The sequence below is a fragment of the Sus scrofa genome, chromosome 2, assembly GCF_000003025.6.
Source record: "Sus scrofa isolate TJ Tabasco breed Duroc chromosome 2, Sscrofa11.1, whole genome shotgun sequence".
Taxonomy (NCBI): Eukaryota; Metazoa; Chordata; class Mammalia; order Artiodactyla; family Suidae; genus Sus; species Sus scrofa.
In genome coordinates, this window is record NC_010444.4 from 120397466 (window position 1) to 120423922 (window position 26457).

A 26457-nucleotide genomic window follows, 5' to 3' on the forward strand; every position below is an offset into this window, starting at 1 on the left:
GATTTTTGTGTGTAGTTATATGCATTAGATGGAAGTAGTATGTTTAAAAAGTAGTCCCACCTGGCGTAAGAAGGAGGCCAGAGTGAACGTGCTGATTTTTTGGCCTTTCTGAGACTAAAAATAGAAAAGCCCAAAGGAATAGACCCATCCAGCAAATACAATTGGAAAGACTCACTAGTACTTACAAGTTTTCAAAAAACAACTGGGAGCAGGAAAGATGGGAGTGAGATGACTGATGAAACAAGCTCTGAGGCGGCTCCAGAGAAGGAGGAGTAGAAACTGATTGGCCCACCTGAACCCAAAAGAGCCTGGACTGAGTAACTGCCCAGAATGAGCATGGGCAGGATGAAGATATTGGGCTGAAAACAGGAAGATTAGTTAAAGGTCTGTCCATGCAACTAGAACGATGGGGCTCCCTACCCCACTCCTCCATCCCCAGACTAGACACCAGGAGCCTCATCTCAGAAGAAATGGAATGAACTATGTGGGGAGGGTAAGGTTTCTGTTGTGCATCTCAGCACTCTGCAAGTAAGTGTACATCATTCTGGCCTTCGAGGGGTTGCAGGCTGATAGCTGTCTTCCTACATGGTCACATGCAGCTCTTGCCTAAAGTGGAGCTTGCCTGTATCCAGACTCATTGGTGTACACAGAGCTCCTCGTTAATGCTTCCAAGTAGGCAAGAAGACCGAGGAAAGACCTATTTTCACTATTGCACTTGTCCCTTATTTCCAAAGTCCTCATATTATTACAGATGCTTAAATTTCTCTTACGTTCTTATCATCATTTTGATTGTTCATTGAGTGTTTGTTCCCCATTTGACAAATTTTTCACAACTGGAAGCAGAGTGTATTTTCAAAAGTAGTTCACTTTTGGTAGCCCAGTTTTAGAAATCAATTAGAAACTGATTTTTCCTTCCAAGATGTTTCCATTTGCTAATATATTTGTGGGATTTTATTTAGGGACAATTAGTCTTTATATTTTATAACCTTATTTTGAGTTTAATGATAGCATAAGCTAACACTGATATCTAATAATGTACATATATGCTAATTGCAAATTCAGATTTATTTAGCCTCTTGAGTTGTATCTTTTTTCTCTGTAAGAGATACAGTGTGCTTTATTAAAGCTATGGGAAGTGTTGATTTCATTAAGAGGAAGAGAAGAACATTTTTCTTGTCTTCAAAACATTTTAGTAATACGAATTGAGTTGTAGTGTTCAGAAATGTTGCAGTTAAACCTCCTCTCAATTTTTCTCATTTCCTTAAATTTTCATGGATATGCATATGGAGCTATTTTTGTACTCATTCTCAGCTAAATAAATTAGTCCAAATATGCATGACTGAAATTACCTTCTATAAAAATTTCCAAAAGCATTTGAAAAATATCCCAAGGGTAGCAAGTCCATAATATTTTACTTGATTAAAATGCTGTGCCTAGCTTCTGGATGGATATATGATCAGAAGAAAGAATCTAAAATGTAATGAAAGTTAAGCATACTGTTGTAAAGTCCAAAATGATCTTGTCTGACTGAATGAGACTGACCTTGGAGACTAGTGGGAACTTGAAGTGGTAGTTTCCAACATCCGTTCATTTTGGAGTTACTGAGTGTATGAAGAAGATATTATACCTGTTCCTGAAGGTCAGTAAGCGTGGACTTGATTATGCTGAAGTGTAATTTAGATATTGGTTTTAATCTATAGTAGACTTTTATGTTTTATAGTTTGGCTATGACAATTACCATTCTCATGCATCCTTAGGCCAGTTGATATCTGAAGATTCTTAATAAATGGTCCTTGGTTTTATGTTTCAAGAAGTCAGAGGATGGTCATTAACCCCCGCCCCAGTCTCACTTTGATATTAGAAACAAGATACAAAACAAGTTTTTTTAGATCTTGAGAAGACCCTTTTTTTTTTTTTTAATTTTTTGTCTTTTGTCTTTTTTGTTGTTGTTGTTCTTATTGTTGCGATTTCTTGGGCCGCTCCCGCGGCATATGGAGGTTCCCAGGCTAGGGGTTGAATCGGAGCTGTAGTCACCGGCCTACGCCAGAGCCACAGCAACGCGGGATCCGAGCCGCGTCTGCAACCTACACCACAGCTCACGGCAACGCCGGATCGTTAACCCACTGAGCAAGGGCAGGGATCGAACCCGCAACCTCATGGTTCCTAGTCGGATTCGTTAACCACTGCGCCACGACGGGAACTCCAAGAGAAGACCCTTTATAGATATTTTAAATAGATAGCTTGTTGTGGTCTACTGAATAAAATGATAGATTTCTCTTTTCTATTTCACATTTTAAACTACTCTATTAACCCACTTCGAGATGCCTTGTGCTATAGAAACACATTTATTTCTATATTTATTTCTAAATGTATTTATTTTCATCTGAAATTTATGAAAGGAAAATGCACAAGAGGGCATTGTAGCAAAACAATGAAAACAAAACAGCTTTGACACTTGGTTTGCTTTCCTGAGTACTTGGTAAATTGAAGGCTCATTTAGACCTTCAGAATTAACTTCCTTGAACATTCTTAGCAGCAGGCCCTCTACCTGAAATCGTGGTGCTATTTTAGGACTTTGTATTCTTCTTTGTAAATACCAGTTTTTTTCAAAATGAGGTAAATTTCTCAGAAAGAAAAATAAGACATCACACTTATTTAGTGAACAAGATGAAGACAATTGTGATGGGTTTAGGTCAATTCTAATTGGAACAGTTGCAATAAGTGGGTAATTTGAATATTATTGTGTATGGACTGTTTTTACATAATGTAACTCCAGTATAAAGATTGTCTGATCATCTGAACTTGGAGGAAGTAATTTTCCAGGAATGAATACTGAAACATTTGGAGTTACAATTTCAAATAAATTATTTCATTACTTGGTTCCATTCCATATAGGACATTCAAAACCATGTATAGCCATTTTTGTCTAGTTAGTAGTAAAGAGAGTGTATCACTTCTAGAAACAGTATAATGGTGATGTTTACACACCAGTAAGAATTCATTGATGTATAAGTATGGGTACATCTGAAGAAAAGAAAGTTCATATTAAATCTAAAGGCACAGAAATTAGAATCTTTTTCCATTTTTAGACATCTCTTTGTATAAATGAATATATTTATTTATCTTTTCTCTTGATGAATGTTTTTATTCTTTTCTAACAAAGTCTGAAGTTTGTTAGTATGTGTAAATTTTTTCTTCCCTGGCAATTGTCTAAAATACTTTGGTACTTTAATTTTAGATTATTAATTCTTTTTTGTTGTTGTTTTTTGTCTTTATGCCTTTTCTGGGGCCGCTTATACGGCATGTGAAGGTTCTCAGGCTAATTGGAGTTGTAGCCACCAGTCTACACCACAGCTCACAGCAACACCGGATCCTTAACCCACTGAGCAAGGCCAGGGATCGAACCCACAACCTCATGGTTCCTAGTCAGATTCGTTAACCGCTGTGCCACGATGGGAACTCCTAGATTATTAATTCTTTTTAACTTCATGCATCAGTAATTATTTAAATTTTTTAGTTTTACTGCTTTTGGACATCACATTTTCTTTTATTTTAAATCTTCCTCATTGACTTTTTTGGGGTTTTTTTTATTTGTTTGTTTTACTAAAACTGCTCATTTAGTAACTCTTTTAGACTGTACCTGAAGGTACTGAGCTAGTCTGAGTCTTTGCATGAAAACGTGTCCTTAGTCTTTCACTTCATTGCTAATTGGGCTTGACAGAATCGTACATGTAAATAATTTCACCTGAGAATTTTGAAAACTCTGCTTCATTGACTTGTGTTATCTTGTTATCTGACTTTGCTGAAAAGAATTCTGATATCAATATGATTTTCATACTTTTGTAGATAACTGTTTTCTCCCTTCCTCCATCTGTCCCCCCACCCAGCTCCCAGCCCCAAAGATCTTAAAATTTGTGTCCATGGAGTTCTGATATTATACCAGGATGTGATTGTGTGTTTTTAATTATTAGTATTTTTCAGGTACCTCTGCCCCTGAATCTGTCGTTAGCTCAGGGGAATTTTCTTCTTTTATTTCTATGATTGCTTTTTCGCCCAGTTCTCTGTTTTATTATTCTATTAGGCAGTTACTGGAACTTCTAAATCTACCTTCCATTTCTTTTTACCATTTCCACTTTTTACACTAGCTTATGGAGACTCTCCGTCCTTCCTGCCTAGCTCAATAATTTGATCTTTAGCTGGGTCCTTTAAATTATCAGCCCATTTTTTAGGCTCTGTTTTATTATTTTATCAGGCGTGTTTTTAATTTTGTAGAACTCTTCTTCAAAATAGCCAGTTCTTCTGTTGTGGTTGTTGATATACTATTTTTTCATTTCACTGAGAATATCAATTATATTTAAAGTTTTCTTCTGTTTATTTTACTCAGCCTGAATAGTCAGTTTAAATTCAAAGGCCATTTTGCTCGTTTTTCTCCCAATGATTGGTGGTTTGTGGTTGTTAGTATGTATAGTTGAAAGCATAGATGGAGTTTTTGTTACTGGAGAGTATTGTTCCTCAGGCCAGATGATAATCATCCCTCTTGGGGATAGTAATTGCTGGGCAAAATGAGGGAGTACAGCTGGGCAGGGTGTTTCTTGTTGCAGGAGTTTATCTTCTAGGTTTGTGACTTCTTTCCCATAAACTGCCTGCCACTGTGTTCTGTTTCTGTCATCCCACTGTCCACTCTGGGACTCTCTCCATAATTAAAAAATCACATTTGAAAAAATACACACGTGCTTTTGTTATTTATTGACCACGAGCTTTGTGTTTCTCTGGACCTTTACAGTTGCTCTTCTTTGCTTGTTTTAGAGTCAGTTTTCTCTGATTTGATTTTCCTTTTTCTTTTAATCAGATCTCTTCTGATTTTTAGTTTATGGAACTTCCTCAGACTTTCTAGCCTGTGGCAATATTCTTTCTTATTTTCCTGTGCTATTCATGTTTTTTCCTTTTCAAAAATATGTTCTTTGTGAAATTTGAAAGGAAGGGGAAGAGGTAAATGTGTCCTCATTTGCCATCATGATCCAGTTTCTCTGAAAAGTACAGATTTCAAAATTAAGAGAAACTGATAAAAGATGATGAGACTATGTACTGGAGGCATATCAACATATTTTAAAAGGAGAAAATGTGCTGAATGTTTATAGTGCTTAATGAATTTATAAAAGCCATTTATTTAGCGTTAACCTTCCTCATCAGTTCATTTTCCCCTTCAAGAAAACAAATTGAAGCCTCTGACTTTGGAGCAGTTTTTTGGGCAGTGTTTATTGTTAGTCATCCTACTTAAGAAGAACTTGCTTAAGTGGAGTTTTTATTTCATGGTAACAAATGGATTATTTTGGTAAATTCAGCATTCAGCATTGACTCATTTTATTAGGTAGGCATGATATTTTCAAAAGTAGCATGGCATGTCAGCATTTTGATTGGTCACTTTTAACTTAGCAATATTAAAATAAGTAAACCTTAAGTATTTTAACAGGGATTATAAAAGAACTTCACTTTCTTATTCTAGACAAGATTCAGTAAAAAGATAAAGTATTATATTAATAGTCATGCAAAGCAGTAGCCAATTGGCAGAAGTAAATTATCTGTTAAAATGAACAGATTGATATTTTTTATAACCTCATTTTAATTAATTACATTTTTGGAAAATGAATGCAATTTAAAATTTGACCTCAGGCTTGAATGTCATATTTTTCATAATTGTATTTTGAAATGAAGTTTGCTAAAAACTGTTTGGAAGAGAATAAGGAAATATTATCACTGACTTAGTTCTGGTTTTTTATGGTATAAGTACTATACACGTTTTCATTAAACTCTTCAAAAATGGGAAGACATGAAACAACATGTTCTCTTTGTGAAAGTTAGAAATTATTAAATCAGTAAGAATTCCTTTGTACATGAACTGCCTCTTGGAGATGTAGAATATTTGATTTCATTTTTGTCTTTTACTTTTTTTCTAACAAAACCAGTTCCTACTTTAGAGACATCAGTAGCCCATGGGAATGTCTTGCTTTTCTTTTAAAAGTCACCTACTTCGAAAACTGATTAAAAACAGGAGTTCCTGTCGTGGCTCAGTGGTTAATGAACCCGACTAGCATCCATGAGGATGCAGGTTCCATCCCTGGCCTCGCTCAGTGGGTTAAGGATCGGCATGGCTGTGACTGTAGCTGTGGCTGTGTCGTAAGCCAGAGGCTACAGCTCCACTTCGACCCCTAGCCTGGCCCTAACCTGGGAACCTCCATATGTTGCAGGTGCAGCCCTAAAAGATAAAAAGGCCAAAAAAAGAAAAAGAAAACTGATTAAAAACATACTTAAAACTGCCATAATGAATTATATTTCTCAGTACTGCTTAATTTACCAATATGACTACTTTTGGTTAAAAAGAAGTTTATTATAATGTTCAAAACTGTTTATTGAACAGAAAACCTGGACGCAGTCAGAAATCAGAGGTGTACCCATGGAGATATTGAATATGAAAATCTTGATGTGACAGTTTGATATTTCCTTTTAAGGTTTTACTAATCCTGCTAGGGTAATACTAAGTAGTTTTTCTACAAGTATTTGGAGAACTTTCTTTTTGGGTTGGGGGGTGATGATGGTTTTATTTTGCATTTGTTTTGTAATAAGGTTAGAGTGATGTTGCAGTATATTTTTATCATATCTTAGTAAAACTCTTTTATCAAATTGATAGGTGCAGCCTGCAACTGGGTACTTATGAAGATATGTTGCCATGACTAGAAATTTTCATTTCAGTACATTTATTTGACATCTTTCTGATGATTTATTGACCAAAAAACCTGACTCTTGCCTCTACTTTCTTTAAATCCATTTTCTCATTTTTATTTTGCAGCCTTTTGCAAATGTGCAGGTCTCTCACGTCTTCATATCAACCAGCATATTTTTTGACTAATTTTAGTCAGAGATCTTTTTTCCTTTAGTTTTATAGTAATTTTAGCTAATATTTATTGAGCATTTAATTTATGTCTTTCACTACTCCAAGCACTTTTCATGTCATCTACCTTTACTACAGTGCTGAAATAAGTTACTGTTATTATTGCTACTCACAGAAAGGGAAAGTGAGGCCCCGAGAGATTAATTACTTTGTGTGAATCCACACAACTAATAAGTGATGAAACCAGGATTCAGACATAGGCAGTCCACCTCAAGAGCTGGTACTTTTAACTTCTGGATGCTATATTGCTTTTCCAAGTAGTGTTTCCTCTCATTTCTGTTTGAGTCTAGGTTTTTATATTTTTTATCTGGCCCATGCTTACCTATTACATTAAACATTTCTATATTCCCCAAAACTGTCCAAGTGTCAGTTTCATGTAGTTTGCAGCAGAGTAGTTTAATACATGTTATGAATGAGTTTATTTATGGTGTTCTTTGGAATTAAATTTAAGGAGAGTAATTATTACAAGATTCACAGTTAGTCCTAAAAGGATGCGGAAGTGACCTACATATTTGTTTTAATTTTATCCATAATTTCAGTTTCCTAATTTGCAATACTATAAGAAGACATTATCATGTTTGGATTTCATCACTATCAATTAAGATACTATTTTCTTAGAGTTGAAGGCTGAATTTAAGGCCACTTTTTTCAATGTCAGTTATTTGAAAATGTACATATAATTCTACTCATTATAAAATGGATTATTGTCTTAAGTTTTGGTTTTGAAGTCCTCGACTGCATTTCCAGGTCTTTTACTTTGAAATGAGTGAAAGATAAAATGCCTATACGTATTTTGCTCTTTACATTTTATACCAGAATGAAAATAATTTTTTATAACTTCTTTATTAATTTCCAGAATAATTTGAGGTGCAAGTTAAACCCATTTGTACAATATTTGGCTGTGTTTCTATGTCAGCTATTTTACAGTCTTGTATTTATTTATTTATTTATTTATTTTTTATTTTTTATTTTATTTTATTTTCCCACTGTACAGCAAGGGGGTCAGGTTATCCTTACATGTATACATTACAATTACAGTTTTTCCCCCACCATTTCTTCTGTTGCAACATGAGTATCTAGACATAGTTCTCAATGCTATTCAGCAGGATCTCCTTGTAAATCTATTCTAGGTTGTGTCTGATAAGCCCAAGCTCCCGATCCCTCCCACTCCCTCCCCCTCCCAGCAGGCAACCACAAGTCTCTTCTCCAAGTCCATGATTTTCTTTTCTGAGGAGATGTTCATTTGTGCTGGATATTAGATTCCAGTTATAAGTGATATCATATGGTATTTGTTTTTGTCTTTCTGGCTCATTTCACTCAGTATGAGATTCTCTAGTTCCATCCATGTTGCTGCAAATGGCATGATGTCATCCTTTTTTATGGCTGAGTAGTATTCCATTGTGTATATATACCACATCTTCCGAATCCAATCATCTGTCGATGGACATTTGGGTTGTTTCCATGTCTTGGCTATTGTGAATAGAGCTGCAATGAACATGTGGGTGCATGTGTCTCTTTTAAGTAGAGCTTTGTCCGGATAGATGCCCAAGAGTGGGATTGCAGGGTCATATGGAAGTTCTATGTATAGATTTCTAAGGTATCTCCAAACTGTTCTCCATAGTGGCTGTACCAGTTTACATTCCCACCAGCAGTGCAGGAGGGTTCCCTTTTCTCCACAGCCCCTCCAGCACTTGTTATTTGTCGATTTATTAATGATGGCCATTCTGTACAGTCTTGTATTTAAAATGTCCCATGTATTATAAGGAGCCATTGTTTCCTTTTTAAAAATGAGTATGAACTAGAATACAGTATTTTGGAAATTATTTTTTTAGTCAGTGTAATACGAACAGTTATCCTAGCAAAGGAAAAAATCTGAATTAAGATTTCATATTTGGTTTTCATGACTAAATTTCTCTAGCTTAATAGAAGTTCTTCACTAATACATAAGCAAGTTTTTATTTATACACATATTTTAGAAAGTTGTTCCTATTTTGCTTTTTGAGGACTTTCTAAAACACTTGTTAAACACCAAGATGTTTAACAAGTTTTTTAAATTAACTAAGAATTGCAGCAAACCATTGCTCCTGAGAAGATTAAGAATTAAAGAGAACTGGCTTTACCCAAGGTGTGAGCCTGTACCCTGGTGTTTAAAATGCCAACTTCAGGAGTTCCCGTCGTGGTGCAGTGGTTAACAAATCCGACTAAGAACCATGAGGTTGCGGGTTTGATCCCTGCCCTTGCTCAGTGGGTTAACGATCCGGCGTTGCCGTGAGCTGTGGTGTAGGTTGCAGACGCGGCTCGGATCCTGTGTTGCTATGGCTCTGGCGTAGGCCGGTGGCTACAGCTCCAATTGGACCCCTAGCCTGGGAACCTCCAAAAAAAAAAAAAAAAAAAAAAACAGACAAATAAATAAATAAATAAAATGCCAACTTCAGAGCCTTTAACTAATAGTGTGGTCCCTAGATCAAATTAAACTATTGCAGGTCCCAGCCACCTCCTGCTGTTCAGGATCCATCCAGCTCTCTCTTCTCAGGTATATATTTTCCTTAGATGAATCTTAGTGAGTAAAGTGCAGGACATGGTACTGGGAAGAGAGAAGAAGGGTTTTATTTTGCAGATTTATTCAACAGTAATTCAGGTGGAATTTTGAATGTGTGTTTGGAGCCGTAATACTGTTTAACATTCTAGTTCATTCCCTTCAGTAGTTACAAAAATTGCTACTTCGTGAAAGTTCGGCTAGTCAGAATATTCCTTTGCTAAAATCTAGCTCTATTATTTTACAGTTCATTCCACCTCACCCCAGGGTTATGTCTACCATAGCACTTAGCATGTAAAGATTTGATTTTCTACAACTCTTGGTCTCCTCTTGTATCCGAAGATAAGAGGGCATTAGCTACAGTGCCATGTAGAAGACAACTCAGAGTTTAATTTGAAAATAGAAGCCTGCTGTTTTGAGGCCCACCTATTGACGTAACAGACAACACTGAGATCTCCTTTATAACTGTTGCATCTGGGACTTATATCAAATTACTGATTTCTCACTTGCCTTTCTTAGCATGTGTTTTCTCTAGTTAGGAGCTTAATGGGGAGAGATACCATTCCTGTCAGATGTCTGTAAAATGTCCTGAGTTCCTTGAAAGATAGGTGTTGTCTGAATGTAAACTCTGGTCAGTTCTCTCAGGCTAAGATAGTGTTTGAATTACTTGCCTCGCCGTTGAAAGTAATATTTACTTTAAAGCAGGTCTCTACTCTGTAAATGGCATGTGTAAACTTACTATAAATAAGTTTATGTCCTGAAAGTTTAAGATACTGACTATATTCAGAGTTGTTAGCATTTCATTTTGTTTTCCCATGTTTACAAAAAAGAGTAGTGAAAATATTTCTGATATTATTATGTCTTATGATATTATATCTCTGGATTAGGTCACCAGTGAAAGTGTGAATTTAATAGACTCATTCTATTAAAATATCTTGTCTGCTTCACAAAGCAGTAACATAATTTGTGTTATTTGTTGGTCTGCTCTCAAAAGACGTTGCATCCAAAAATAGCTGTAAGATGCAATTTTGTTTACTTTTTGGCCATACCTGCAGCATGTGGAAGTTCCTGGGCCAGGGATAGAACCCATGCCACAGCAGCAACCAGAGCCTAAAAACTCTGGATCTTTAACTTGCTGCACCACTAGGAAACTCCACACATAATGCCTTTGTTTTACTCTCTTTAAAAGTCAGGATTTATCATGAAATTCTGATAGTACTATTGAAATTGAAATTAACTTTATTGTAGTACAGTTGTCTCTTGGTATCAGCAGGAGATTGGTTCCAAGATTATTTGGGGCTACCAAAATCCACAGATGCTCACATCCCATGGTCTTTCCTTATTATCTTCGATTCTACATCTGCAGGTGGTTGAACCCATAAATGCAGAACCTGTGGATCTGGAACCCTCCAATGGAGAGGTCTTCTTGTACATTTATTGAAAAAAGTCCATGTAAAAGCAGACTCACTCATCTCAAACCCTGGTCGTTGAAGGGTCAGCTAATGTATTTGTACATGTACGTGTATATGTGAAGAGCCTCTCAGCCTTTAGGTGTGAAAATAGCTTTCAGAATGATAATCCCCATTTAGGTTAGATCTAAAGGATGTTACATTCTTTCCAAAATAATTTATTTGGACAACATTTACATAATTCTTTGTATTTAGTTATTAATCTATTAGTTGCTCATTTTAAATGTTACATTTAAAAAAGATTTTGTTTTGGTTTTGGTTTTTCTTGCTCAGTGTTTTCCATGTCGCTTTATTTTCCACTTTACTTGAAAAGCCAAAAAAAATTCTAGTTTGTTTATTAAGCATTTATTAAACATTTGTATTATTGAAAGCCCTGGGCTGGATGCGTATGGAGCATAAAAAATGATAATGGTGATGATAACAAGGATTGTAAATTCTTGCAATCTTGATTACTTATTGAATTCCAGGCCAGGCAGATGCCCTAAGTTGCTTCTACACATAATGCTTATTTAATCCTCATATCTGGAGTTCCCTCTGTGGCACACTGAGTTAAGAACCCAACATAGTCCCCTTGAGGATACAGGTTCAATCCCTGGCTTTGCTCAGGGGGTTAAGCATCCGGTTCAGCTGTGGTGTAGGTCACAGATAACAGCTTGGATGCTGCGTTGCTGTGTCTGTGGCATAGGCCTGCAGCTGCAGCTCCACTTCAGCCCCTAGCCTGGGAACTTCTGTATGCTGAAGGTGTGGCCATTAAAAAAAAAATTCTCATATCCCTCTCAGGTAGGTGTTATTATTATCCCCATGGGTTATTTACAAATGAAGATACTGAGGCATAGGACGTTTCATAATTTGCTTAAGACAGTGACTCATGAAGATAGGTTTAAAACACAAGCAGTTTTACACCAGAGGCCACACTCTCAACCATTGTGCTATGTTAAAATGAAGACAGGGGTTCCCTCATGGCTCAGTGGGTTAAGGATCAGGCATTGTCACTGCTATGGCTCTGGTTACTGCAGTGGCTTGGGTTCTGTCCCTGGCTGGGGAGTGCACAGGTGCAGCCAGTAAACAAATAAATAAATCATACATACATACATACATACATACATAATCCTACCCTTAAAGACACTTTCATCCTATTGGAAGAATGATGGTATATTCTTAAGGAAAATGCAGTACACGGTGGAGAATGTTAGGTGCTGCACTACTAGTGCTGAAGTGTGGGATGTATTGGAGCTCAGAAGGAGAGATGCATTCCTTTGGGGAGATGAGGAAGGCTTCATGAAAGAGGCATTTCAGCTGAGCCTGGAAGAATGGCAGGATTTTGCCATGTATAACTTAGAGGAGCACATTCTCATTGAAGGGGAACGTGGGAATAAAGGCATTGTTCTGAGAAAATAACACAAGTCTTCAAGGGTAGCAATTAAGCAGCTTGTATAGCGTCCTTGTAGAGGTAGCAGGGAGAAGCTAAGTCAGCTTGCATTATAGGGTTGAAGAAGCAACCTGGGGAATTTGAGCTTCTGCCAGTAATGAGGAGTCTTTGGAGGGTTTCTGTGCTAGAAAACAAAGGTCTGGTCAGAATTGGAAGGACTGAAAGAGAAAGAGAAGGATGGCCCTGAGACTTTTTAAAACCTGGACAGAGAGCATATTTGGGAATTGTACCATATAGTTAAAATATGTTTTACTCTGTAACTAAATAAAAATTAGCATGGCCAAAGCTAATTTAAATACATGGAAAAGAAAAATCTTTGTGCTTACAAAGACCCTTGAATATAATGCACAGATGTTCATTTAAAATTGAAAATTCCACATTATTTTTTGAGGTATTAGTAAATTATAAATTCAAATTATAGGTTATCTAAAAATTGAATTGTTACATTTTCTTTTGTAACTCTAGGAGACTATTTCAATGGAAAAAGATTATCCAAACCAAAATCTGGTCAAGGTACTAAGATTTAATATATCTTTCTTATAATGATGTTATGTCTTAGATTTTAATGTTATTTTAGATCTAACCTTGGAAGACATTCTCTGTAGCAAGTACAACACTAAAGAGAGTTGCACACACAACAAAATTTCCTTTTTAGTCACGTGAATGATTACACGTGAATACCTTATTTCAAAGCAGTGAAATAGTATTCTCTGAACATAGCATTTCTAGAGGAAAGATTTCCTACCATGCCTGTGAGGGGAAAGCTGATACACTTGGAGAAATTTGGGGCCACTCACCAAATCTGTGATTTCCCAACCCATTTGTGAACAAAGTTACACTGAGATCATTATGCAGTCTATGATTTCTCCTTATCATTTTCACATTCTACTTCCTTGGTTATATTGACCTTTGGACTTCGGGCAATAAGTAAAATAAAAAATCTTACTCAATTTAAGTTCGAAAAATTGACTTATTCTGAGCCATTTTTTGCCTGGTATATTTTTTTAGGCATCCGCATGTTACTTTTTATGATTTTGATGTAATAAAGTAATATACTTTTAATTTTAAATGTGTCCCTTTTTCTAAAAGCACCTCTACATAGCATATTGATTCTTTTCAGCTATTTTAGCTGGTTCCTAAGCACCTCCCTTCCAACTTTCCATGAATGTGCTATATACCAAGAAATGATTTTTAACAATTATTTTGGTTCTTCAGATTGTAAGCCATCTTAGCTTACCTGCACGTAAATTATTAAACAAGATAATGGGCTTTCTCCCCTTCTGATCTGTGCCTTGCAGGTTGTAGTTATTGACCTTTCATTGGAGGAATAGGGATAGACATAGTGAATGCTTTTTATCCCATTTCTGCATATTCAAATCCCATCTAAACACCAGGTCTAATTTCACATCTGTTACAAGTGTGAAATGAAGATGAAAGAGATATTAATTGCCATTTTTATTTTCTTTATTTTCAACTTTCTAAGCCAAGGTTAATAAATGAGTAGCATTTTTTTAAAAATCATTCTTCTTACCTGGATGTAGTTAAGAATTATATTTTTGCATTTTTAAATCTTCTGTTTATTATTTCTCATTCCCTTTGTATTTTTATTTCTATCAAGTCTTACTCTTCTACTAAAGAGGAGATGACTGGTGGCAGACTTAACTGTCTTCTTTATTTACTCTTTTTAAAGGCAAAATGTTTATCTGAATTATATCCGAGTGTTGGGTCACATGATTACCATCTATATTAGTCCCTGTAATTTTAATTGTTTAAATATTTCATAATTAAAAAGGAAAAGATAGACCAGAGGAAGTTTATGGAAAGCTTTGACTTCTAGCCAAAAGAGCTAGAACATTAACTCTTGGTAATGGGGGAAATAGTGCCTGTTTTTAGTAGAAGCACAACTTGATGAAAGTGGAACTTTAAAAAAAACTTTGGCATCCGTCTTTAGAATGATCTAGAGAATGATAAGGCTGAAGAAAAGGAATGTGAGTGAGTTTAGCATTCTAATTTTTAAGCACTAAGTGCATGGGGAATAAGAGCTTAGGAAAGGGGAAGGGATGCTGCTTTCTCTACTAATTTTGGTAAACATTCCCAAATCAAAGTACAGTGTGTTACCATCCCTGCTTAGTGCATTTTGTATGCTTTAGAACTCATCTGAAATCTGGCTCCTGCCGCGTAAGCACAGTTGCTCTCCATGAACTAGGTTAACATTTCAAACAACAACCAAACTGAAAGCCGGACTGGTAATACAGCTCTTATTCCTAAGCTACCCTTGTGGAAGATCATCTTTTAAGAAGGACATCTGTTAGCTCTGTAACCAGTAATACTGTTTTCCAATTCGTCTGGCCCATCTAGGAGGAGCCTTTGTCTCTTTGGAAGAGTTCTGATTTGCAGCTTAGTCCTTGGCTGCATCTATAAGTGCAACTTTTATTTAAGCCAGTAGCTTCATAAACATCTAAAAGAGGAATCTTAAGCAATTATTTCACCCCACTTTCAATAATACTTCTCTATGCAAACATTCTGTATTTTTTTGACTTTTTCTAGCTCCATGACACAGTAATTTTTTCACAACTATTTGGGTAAATCCCACCAACCTTATCAATTTTATCTTTAACTCAGATCTTACTCAAAAATAAAAATTATTTGTAATCACTTCGGGGTTAACACATATTTAACCTCTTCTTAAATTAAATTGTATTCTAGTCATGTATGGAATAATCTATGTCTTAGTCCCCTGTTCCATTAATCTATGAATTTGAAGCAGCCCTATGTGACCTGCAATCAAAAAGTGATGTTTGATGGATATTCTTAGCATTCTGTCTTTTTTTTTTCCCATCCAGGTTAGAAAATGGCCTTTAAAACCCTTGTTTATTTTCTAGCACTGTAAAAGAATTCTATAAAGCAATTTCAGGTTCTAAATTATTATTAAGAACTTTTGAATAGGTTATTTAAAAGTTTGTTTTATTAACTTGGCCCTGGTCATAAAACTCATTAATATTAATGACTAGGCTAGAGAGTCATGTAGCCTCTCTAATCATCAACAGATAGAAAATGTTAAACCAAATTGTGTGGCGTTATTATGTTATGAGTCATTCTAGGCAAAGGCCACATAGAACAAGCAGGAGCTGAATGGTCCAGTTTTAATGTTTCTGATTCGAACCTTGTGTGGCTTCTTATTTCATTATGTAGATAAACTAGAGTTTTAAAACTGACATGCAAACAAAATTCTTATAGACTCCACATGAATATCTGATTCCTTCAAATGAAATACTTGAAACAAATCATTCAAGAAGGCATTTTTTTATTATAACTTTTAGGGAAGAAAAAAAACTTGGGCACAGCTTACTTTTTTTAAAATACCAGTTTTAAAATCACATTTTCATTCTCTCGAAAGAGTTTCCATGACATAAGACCTTACTATCATTTGAAAATTTGTATAAATATGAGCTGCCAAGTGATGTATTGTGTTTATTCCACATAGATGAACAGCCTCTCCAGCTGTCACCACCCTTTCCTGTAAAACAGCAGTACATCAAATGGGAGTGAAGAGGGCCTGAAATCTCCACGTTGAGATGAGTAACCATGCTGTATTCAGTACAGCTGATTTTACATACTTCTGCTTACATATAAGTAGCAGGTCCTTTTAAACTGGTAGTAGTTAACGGAAGGTGGAATGTGGATGCTTATTAGGTCATGTTTGGTAAGTAGAACTAATAATTTGAGACATGTGTGCGCAAGGGCAGTTGGCCAGCTTGTTCTGCAAAGGCCCAAGTAGTAAATATTTTTAAAAGCTTTTAGCCCATGCAACTCCACTGTTGTAACCCAAAAGCAGCTCCAGACAGTACATAAACAAATGAATGTGGCTGTGTTCCAATAACCTTTATTGATAAATAAAGCCAGATTTAGCCTGTGGATTAGAGTTTACCAGCCTTTGGTCAGCATTCATTTGAATTTGTCACTTTCTACTCCTCTCTAATCTACTGGGGTTGGCTTCTCCCTTCCAGTCCTCCAGAAATACTTCTGCCAGTGTCAGTAACATTCTCCTTATCACTGAATCTAAAATAAAAACTTAGCAGTCCTGGTCTCCTTTGGTTTTGGGGAGCCATTGACACTTGAATCAGTCTTTCCTTCCTAAACCTCTTCCTTCAGGGTCCATGATAGCACTTTTCCAAGGCAGTCTTCATGTTTTCTTTTTTATGGCCTATTCCTTGAACACTGGTGTGCACTTGGGATCTGTTTAAAATTTATATTGTTTTCCAAATAGGCAAATCTATAAACACAGAGAATGGACTGTTGGTTGCCTGGGACTGGGGGGACAAGGGGTTAGGAAGGTTGGTAAATGATAGCTGAAGGGCATACAATTTGTTTTGGGAGTGAATGCTCTAAAATTACTTGTGGTGATAGTGCAACTCTGAGTATACTAAAAACCATTTAATGATAGACACTTTAATGCGTGAGTTGTATGGTGTATGATCATTTCCATAAGGCTGTCAGAAAGCTTATTATTCTCCCTAAATTGAAAATTGAGCCCACATCCCACCCTTTATTCAAGTACCATAGTACAGGCTAAACTGTCTATTTTGAATTCATAGTAGTAGGCCCCAGACACTACACTTTAAGTGTAAAATGAATATCTTACTTATGTGCTCCAGATGTACTCAGGATTACAGAAAAATATCAACTTGTTAGAACGATTTCATTTTTAGAATATGCATTATTAGTTCATTTGATGACTCCAAGAGGAGGAATTGGCAAATTATAACCAAGTAATTAGGTTAGCAGGGAACTAATGTAAATGGGAAAATGAACTCAGTCTTCATCTGTCACCATTACAAGTTAAAAATTTGTAATGGAACAACATGATTACAAGTTAACAATTTCTTATAGCAATCACTGCCTTTGATTAACCCCATAATCAAATTAGTTAATGTACCTGCCTGTCTTTAGGGTGTTGGGTCCACATTTGTTGAGGGTGAAATTGATTGTTTCCTATCATTATACTGCAGGTTAACAGTGCATTTTCACATGCCCCTGACATGATAAATTCAGTGCCCTTCATAATGTGAAGCAAATGTTGAGCTTAGCCTTTTTCTTTTGCAGAAACAGAGCTTCCAGTTAGCTGATAAGAAGTGTCAATTTTAACTACATTGTGAAATTAATACTCATGTAGGTACACATATTGGTTTTCTTTCCCTTGAAGACTGACATGACAGCCCAAGATGGAAAAACATTAAACCAACATATGTTTTTAATTGCTTTTTTCGTAACACTATGAATTACATTACATTGTTTAATTTAGGATGCAAAATACATAGTAGCTCTTGAAAGTACCCACGCACCATCCAATTTTCTGTCTGAATACAGTAAAGTGATTCTCATGAACAAAGGAGAAACCCAAACTTGGGCATTGAGCTTATAGTCTAAGACTACACACTGGAAACATGATTTCAATTTGTAGTTTACCCAGAATCCCTCAGCTAGGCTACTAACACATGTTTTGAGAAGTTAAGTAATGCAGCTATTTCTAAATTTGTAATGATAATGCTTCAGTAATCAGATAAGTACCTGTAATTAGAATAAAGTATAATTTTCAGAAAAAGATGGCATCACCTATAATATTTATTACAAGAGAAAAAAGCTCCATTTTTTAGCTATCATAATTTCTCACTATATTTAAAGAGCTTCATGTAATCATATTCAAAACCTCTTATCTTACTGATTATATTCAGCAACCATAGCTAAATATTTCAGTACCAAAGCTGAAAATCATAATGACATAGCAGCATACACATAATAAATTATAGTTAATGAATACTCTAGGAGGTGCATTTTGATTGGCTCCAAGTTTGTGATCTGTTCATGCATAGCACATTGTTAATTTTTAAAAGGACAGAAAATATATTGGTGATACGACTGCCAAGCACATTGTTTTGTCTACATAAGAATAATCTTTTAACCAGAATGAAAAGAGCATACTCAGATAATGGAGTACATGTCCTAACAGCTTAAGCATATATCCCTGATTAAACATTCAGCAGCAGTATTTCATTCACAGTTTTATACAATTTTTATATTTAATAAAGATCTCTCACCAAAAAAAAAAATTTTCGTTATGTTGACAGCCACAACTATGTGTTTAGCTAAGTATGTACAAAACTTCAGATCTTCAGCTTTTACAAGTTCAAGACAGGGACCTTCAAGTATGAGAAGCCGTTTTTCAAGCTAACTAGGGGATAAATCCTTAAGAGTTTAATTATTGTACTCCTTAGCCCATGTATCTACTGAGTGAATGAGAGTTCTAAGACCTGTAAAAGAACTGTTATCATTTGGGCAAGTGCTATAGCATAATTTGAAAGCATCGTCACCTGTTAGATAAAATCCCTTTGATCCGATACTCTCCGTATGTAACATTTCCCCCCAGTGCAGTGAGAGGGAACATACTTAAATTTAGCAACCTCCCCTTCTTAAAATTGAGCTCAATAGACATTACGTTATTAAGTACTATGATCAAGTACCGTACCAGGCTAAATTTTAGACTACAATAAGGGAAATAAAGGCCAGCTCCTGTCCTTGAAGAGCCTACCATCAGTGGTACAGATTTAAGTAAATCCATACAGTATAGTCGGAACGGCAAAGTTAGAAATGTGCATTGGATGGTACAGTGTCAACTGAACTGAGTATTAAAGGATTGAGCTGAGTGAAATCGCTGATATGTGTGATAGCACACACACAGGCACACACAAGAGCAACTGGCATAGAGATTACTCGGAGAACACAGGGAATGACATAAACAAAGACTGGAAGGCCAGTATGCTGCTCCTGGTGCGTTCAGTGCTTTAGGAAGATGCTAGGCGACAGGGCTGTGGGTGGAATCCTGGGCCAGGTTTTGAAAGTCTCGAAGGCCATGCTAATGAGCTTGACATTTGCTTTTGCTGTTTGTACTCTGCCCGTATTATTAAACAGATAAACATTTTGTCCAACTGTACTTTTCAAAGACTGAAAAAAAGACAAGTTATAATTTGGTTGACTTGACCCTGGGAAAATGGCTTTTGTGGCCTGCGTTCCATGTATTTGTTGCAGTTGTCCTTTTATAAGGTCTGTCAAACTTTTATTTTTATTTATTTATTTTTGTCTTTTTGCCTTTTCTAGGGCTGCACCCATAGCACATGGAGGTTCCCGGGCTAGGGGTCTAATCAGAGCTGTAGCTGCCAGGCACAGCTCACGGCAACGCTGGATCCTTAACCCACTGAGTGAGGCCAGGGATCGAACCCTCAACCTCATGGTTTCTAGTCAGATACGTTAACCACTGAGCCACAATAGGAACTCCTGAGTTCTGTCAAACTTTTAATGTAAGCTCAGCATTTTCAGTTAGCCCACAGCCCTCCTCAGACATCAGGGCCAATGCCCATGAGGTTCTGGAGCCCGCCAAACTGGACAGTATTTTAATGAAGAGCCTTTAGAATCACAGGCCTGGAGGGAGCAACAGAAATCAACTGTACATTCAGGTGAAAGTAGTAATTTTCTGGCTCTGTTTCTCTGTATGCCGTAGAATATTCATTGGGCTAACATTGTTTGTAATTAGAATTGTAAACATGGCAATTATGTTAACTTTGTGAAATTTTCACAGTAGCTTTTTAAGAAAATTAATGTAACTAAGATAAAGTGAGTTGCTTATGTTCTGCTTGGAAAATTTTTGAGAAATTTATGACTTTAACTTCACATTTTACATTTCTTACTTCGCACGTCATTCACCCTATTTATCAAACTCTCTACCCTCATCAAAGTTTGTATGTATTTCTGTGTATAGTGAGTTAGAGAAAGGAAGTCATTATGCAAATTCATGGGGAGAAATTTTTTCTGTAAATTAGTTTGACATGCAGGTGAAAGTTCTGCTTTATCTTGAGTTACCGTAATAATGCAGTGGAAAGAACAGTGACTAGTCCCACTGCTGTAAATACTTTATATGAGTTAATTCATCTTTGTGAAACTAGTTTTCTCATCTATTAAATAAGAGGGTTGAACTAGGATATTGCTAAAAGCTCTTGCTTACTGATTTTCTGGTTCTCTTACTACCTCAGTCCCCCAATTTACTTTGCTTATACAAACGTGCCTTTCAACATCCTTGATTCATAGAATGGAAAGGAACCTTGGAAGATTGTATAGTTGAACCACCTCATGGAAAACTGGAAATTTGCTCTTTCCTTCACCTAGAATGTTTTGCTTGTACCTTCTCAAGCTGGCATCCTCTCAATCACAGCTGGTTATAACATCTGTTACCCCTTTTGTTGCCAGGATTAATCCCATCTGTCTGACAATGGGCAGTGAATACCTTCTTTCTCACTGTTCCGTGTACATCCTTCCTACAGTTGGAAGCTTAGCAATATAGGGCAACCTGCCTACCTAGAGAAGGATCTTTCTTTGGTTAAAAGTATACTCCTTCCTATTGCTTATTTGTCTTTGTATCAGTACTGTTAAAATGTTTGTTGAGTAGCTGAGTATTATGGGTGGCAGAAATGGTTTTTGTTTTATAAACCCATTCACTAGAACTTCAAATATTGCTTAAATTTTATCTCTATCCTTCTTTTCTATAACTGAAAGGAGAAAACTTCCTATTTAAGTACCTAACAAATTGTTTTTAGGTTTACTAGGACAAGAGATTATTAGTTTTTCTTTTACTGAAATCTTGTACTCCTGATTTTTAGATGAAAAGATAATTGTATGATTTCTACTTCTGATATCCACCTTAATTTTAAAAGCTAAGCAATTTAAGTTTGGTTTACATTTCTTATCTAGTCTATATCTGTATTATTTAGAGGTTATTTCTGCGTAGGTAATTTGTAAAGAGGCTAATGCATTTCTCTCTTGGAAAATGTATATATGTTCCTAATTTCTAACTAATGGGAATGCAAGCGGTATTTTTACTGTCAGCTTTCATCAAGTTAGACTCTCTGAAGACCTTACTAAATTCTATTTCCATGGGAATTTTGCTAATGGGTGTGTGCAACATTATCCAAGTACTGGTAGATAGGAGTACAAATTAAAAAGAAATGGGTGAACAAATACATCTTTCTTCTAACAAATTGGCAGAATGTTAGTCTTTACACTTTGATTTTATCTTTGCTGTATTTTCAGATAGAGTACAGAAAATCTAAGTTTGGTATTAATGCATGAGACCAGCTTAGACAATACAAAAAAATGAATTTCCTAAATCTATTCTTGGTTGTAATCTTATATGTATCAAGGTAGAAGAAAGAGAGTAAACCTTCTAGTCTCTGTATGTTTAGTTAACAGTATTAGTGACTTTAATGGGTTTTGCTAGAAAACAGAAGAGTAATGGCAGTGCCACCCAGTTTTATTGCCCCGTACCAACTTACGAAATTATTTTGATTCATGTAATAGGTACTGTACATTTCCACATGCCATGCAGAAGACCTTCGTGAACCTGGTTACTCATCACCTACCCGAAATAACGGAGTTCGATGGTGGTGAGCCCCAGGCTACCCTGTCTTCTCATACTACATTCTTTCCCTGGGCAAACTCATTCGCTTTTAAATAGCAATATTTCAGTAACTCCTAAATGTATATATCTTACCTAAATTCCTTTTCTGGCTTTACAAATTTATTTCACATATTTTCAAGGAAATCTCACAGACATGTCAAGCTAATTGTGTCTGAAACTGCACTTTCTCTCTTCAGGTCTGCTCCTCTAGAGTTTCCTATCTCAGCTGCATCCAGCAGTTTCTCTTGTCAGAAACCAGAGAGTCATATTTTTTTTTTTTTTTTCGTTTTAGGGATGCACCTGCGAATTATGAAAGTTCCCAGGCTAGGGATCAGATCAGAGCTTCAGCTGCCGGCCTACGCCACAGCCACAGCAACACAGGATCCAAGCCACATCTGTGACCTACACCGCTGGTCACAGCAACGCTAGATCCTTAACCCACTGAGCAAGGCCAGGGGTTGAACCCACATCCTTATGGGCATTAGTCACGTTTGTTACCGCTGAGCCACAATGGGAACTCCATCAGAGAGTCATTCTTGACTCCTCTTCTTCCTTCACTTCCTTTTGCAACTCAAATCTGTCACTAAATGCTGTCTCTTCTACCTTTAAACCATTTTTCATGTTTTTTCACTTTTCTCTTTCACCGTTGCCATCACATCAGGTCACTATCTTTTGCTTAGAGTAATACAGTTGTCACCTTCTAACTGGTTTCTGTACATTCACTTTGTTCAGCTCTAATCCATTTACAAATAAAAGCCAAAGTGTGTTGTTAATATGTAAATATATCATTCTTAAAACTCTCCAGTGCCTTTCTATGACTCTTAAAGATCTTCTCTTCTGTCTGTCCCAGCAGGGATGATGGAGCCTATATTAGTTTGCTAGGGCTGTCATAACAAAGTACCATAAACCGAGTGGCTTAAATAACAGAAATTTATTTCCTCATGGTTCTAGAGGTTAGAAGTTTGAGATCAAGGGGTCAGCAGGATTGGTTTCTTCTGAGGCCTCCCTCCTTGGCTTGTGATGGCTGTCTTCCTCCAGTGTCTTCCTGTGGCCTTTCCTTTGTGTAACCTAATTTCTTATAAGGACAGCAGTCATATTGGCTTAGGCCCCACCTCATGACCTCATTTTTCCTTGGTTATCTCTGAAAAGATCCTGTCTCCAAATACACTTACAGTAGAGGTACTAGGAGGGAGGTTAGGATTTCAACATGAATTTGGAAAGAGACAGCTTAGTGCATAACAGGGCCTGCGCTGATTGTTGAAGGAATAAGCATGCACAAAATGCACAACTCTGGGTAACATCTTTATACTCCAAAGATATGGGCTTGTCTCCTCCACCATCTTTTCATCAAAACCTTAACTGCTTTATGTCAACACACTGCCTTACATAGATGTAGAAAGGGTGCTATAAAAAATGGTGTGCAAGTATCTGTTTGAGTTTCTGTTTTCATCTCTTTCGGGTATATACTCAGCAGTGGAATTGCTGGGTCACGTGGTAATTAATGATTAACTATTTCAGAGACTGTCCGTGTTTTCTGCATCTGCTGCACCATTTTACATTCCCACTAACAATGTATAAGGATTTCAATTTCTCTACATCCTCACCAACACTTGTTTCATTCCCCAGTTAAAAATCAATTATGTACACTGACGCACACGCATGTATTTTCTTCCTAATAGGTGTGAAGTGGTTATCTCATTGTAGTTTTGATTTGCATCTCCCTAATAACAAACGATGTTGAGCATCTTTTCATGTGCTTACTTGCCACTTGTGTATCTTGTCTGAAGAAATGTCTTTTTCAGTCCTTTGCCTGTATTTTAATTGGATTTGTCTTTTTTTTATTGATTATAGGAGTTCTTATTTACATTCTGAGTGTCATACTCTTGTTAGATAATGATCCACAAATATTTTCTCCCATTCTGTGGGGGTTTTTTTTACTCCTTCACTTACTTTAATTCTTCTTTTTTATTATTATTTGTTTTTTTTGTTTGTTTTGTTTTTTGTTTTTTTTTTTTTTTTGCTTTTTAGGACCAAACCCACATCATATGGAAGTTTCCAGGCTAGGGGTCGAATTGGAGCTACAGCTGCCACAGCAATGAGGAATCTGAGCCACGTCTGCAACCTACGTCACAGCTCACGGCAATGCCAGATCCCCAACCCGCTAAGCGAGGCCAGGGGTCAAACCCGCCTCCTCACAGATACTAGTCGTTTCCTCTGAGCCATGATGGGAACTCCCTCCACTTCTTTTAAATCTTAACTCACATATCAGCATCTCAGTGAGACCATTTTTGACCACCTGACTTTGAATCTCTACCTACCTAGCCCCAAACACACATTCCCTCCCCAGCTTTATTTTTATTCCTAGTACTTATCACCAACAGACATTTCTATATGTATGTTGTGTCTGAGGATGATGATTTTTTTATTTCTTGTTTATTGTCTTCTTCAACTAGAATGTGGGGGATTTTTGTCTCTGTTGCTTATTTCTGTATGTAGCACCTAGAACAGACCTTGTAGGCATTTAATAAAAATTTATTGGATAAAAATCATTGAATTGGGATTTCCCATAGTGGGGCGGTGGAAACAAATCCAACTAGGAACCATGAGGTTGCAGGTTCGATCCCTGGCCTTGCTCGGTGGGTCAAGGATCTGGCATTGCTGTAAGCTGTGCTGTAGGCAGGCAGCTGTAGCTCCGATTTGACCCCTAGCCTGGGAACCTCCATATGCTGCGAGTGCGGCCCTAAAAACAAAAACAAACAAAAAAAATCATTGAATCAATTTAACATATAACAATGACATCCTTTTTTAAAAAAAAATCGGGGAAATATAGGACAATGAGTTAAAAAATATACATATATCCTTTTACCCACTACCAAGATCAAGAAATAAATAATAATTAAGAATAAAAAGAAGAAATAAGAAGCCTCTCTTAAAAGGCCTCCTCCCAATTACTGCCTCCTCTCTCCAGCCACCCAGAAGTGATCAGCATTCTGTTACTTCCGGTATTATTTTTGTTGCCTCGCTTTATAGTTTTACCACCTAAACATTTGTCTCAACATTATTTTGTTGGAGTCATACATGATATTATTGTATTTGGTTGTAGTTTCTTGTCATTCTGTATGACATTCTGCTGTGTTACTGTACTACAATTTATTTATATTGTCTTTTGTCGAAAGAAATTTTGGTTCCTTACATTTTGGGTTCTTTTGAGTCACAGTGCTGTCAATATTCTTTTACCTATCTCATGGTGCCCAAATGTGTACATTTCTGTTGAGCTCAGTTTGAATACTGAGGAGTCAGTTTCTGGGTCATAGGGTGTGTATATATTCAGCTTTAGTAAATAATGCTGAACACGCTTCTAGAGTAGTTATATAAATTTTCACCTCTTCCAGCATATTTTTTCATTTGATTTTGTCTGTTTGGACATCCTCTTCTGAGAAGTACCTATTCAAGCCCCTTGTCTTTTTTTGAAAAATTAGATCAAGCCTATCAGTCTAGAGCACTCATGTGCAACCTGGATGCACCCCTCTCAGATGAGGAAACTGCCAGGAAATTTATGAAGAGACGGGCTGTCCCTAATTATTTTTCCTCTACCCCCACCTCAAGCCTTACATTCCACCACCTGCCTGGCTTCCAGATCATGCGCATTGGCTCGACTCCCTTCTAACAGTCAAATCTGACATCTAAAGGTCTGCTGAGTGTTTCCTCTTTCTCTTCAGCCAAACACTACTACCCTGGTGGCTTTTTTTTTTTTTTTTAATTGCATTATAATTAGCATAACATTGTATTAGTTTTAGGTGTACAGCATAATGATTCGAACCTTCCATACATCATCTGAGGAGTGAACAATGACGTTATAATGGTTTGATAAGCAAATCTGTGACTTTCTAGTTATATTTTGGAGAAAAGCTAAGGGTGTATTTTCCTCCTAAAAATGCTATAGTCCAGGAAAGATTTTGGCCAGGCCTATTCCTAATATTCTTGGGACCTTGAAGAAAGAGTGAAAATGGAGACCATGGTCCATTCTAAATTTAAAGTTGTAAATAAAGCTACCAAACTGCTAAATAAAATATAATCTGTACCTTTTTTTTTTTTTTTTGGATAAGATGCCTTTATAAAGTCCTAGAAGGCCAGATTTGAATTTACAATTCTTGGACTCTCTGGGGCTCCATGTCAGAACATGACGATCTGGGGAGTTGGCTCCTGGCCAGCCCTCCTTTCCTTTTTACCTTACACGTGTAAGTTCCATCCTCACTCCCCTAAAAAACTAAAGAACAACCTCCCTTGGCCACCTCTTGGGTAAACATAGATTCTCAAGATCTAGGATACTCTCTGTACTCGTAGATATGAAGCACTTCTAACCACGCCCATATTCCTCCATGCTCTTTGGTCTTCTCTAAGCCATTGTGAGTTGAATGCTAAATGCTAATGATAATATAATAGCTACCAGTCATTATGCTAAACAGAGGAAACTTTATGTCAAGTATTAGCGTTTTTCCTTTTTAGGGCTAAATCAGTAAAACCAGACCATAAATTTAGTTGACCTTCGAACAACACAGATTTGAACTTCATGGG

General features: G+C 36.5%; 1 protein-coding gene across 12 annotated transcripts in view; it reads left to right on the top strand.

The window, feature by feature from the left end:
* The window catches only part of COMMD10 (COMM domain containing 10), a 205867-nt gene that overhangs the window by 158923 nt on the left and 20487 nt on the right, over positions 1 to 26457 (top strand). For 7 of the 12 annotated variants that reach the window (XR_002340507.1, XR_002340506.1, XR_001307151.2 and 4 more), the window contains exon 6: positions 12846 to 12893. Coding sequence is in view for 6 of the 9 variants with exons in the window: in XM_021079246.1 (XP_020934905.1) it covers positions 12846 to 12893 (48 nt within the window). In the remaining 3 variants the exon portion in view is untranslated. 12 annotated transcript variants of the gene reach the window in all.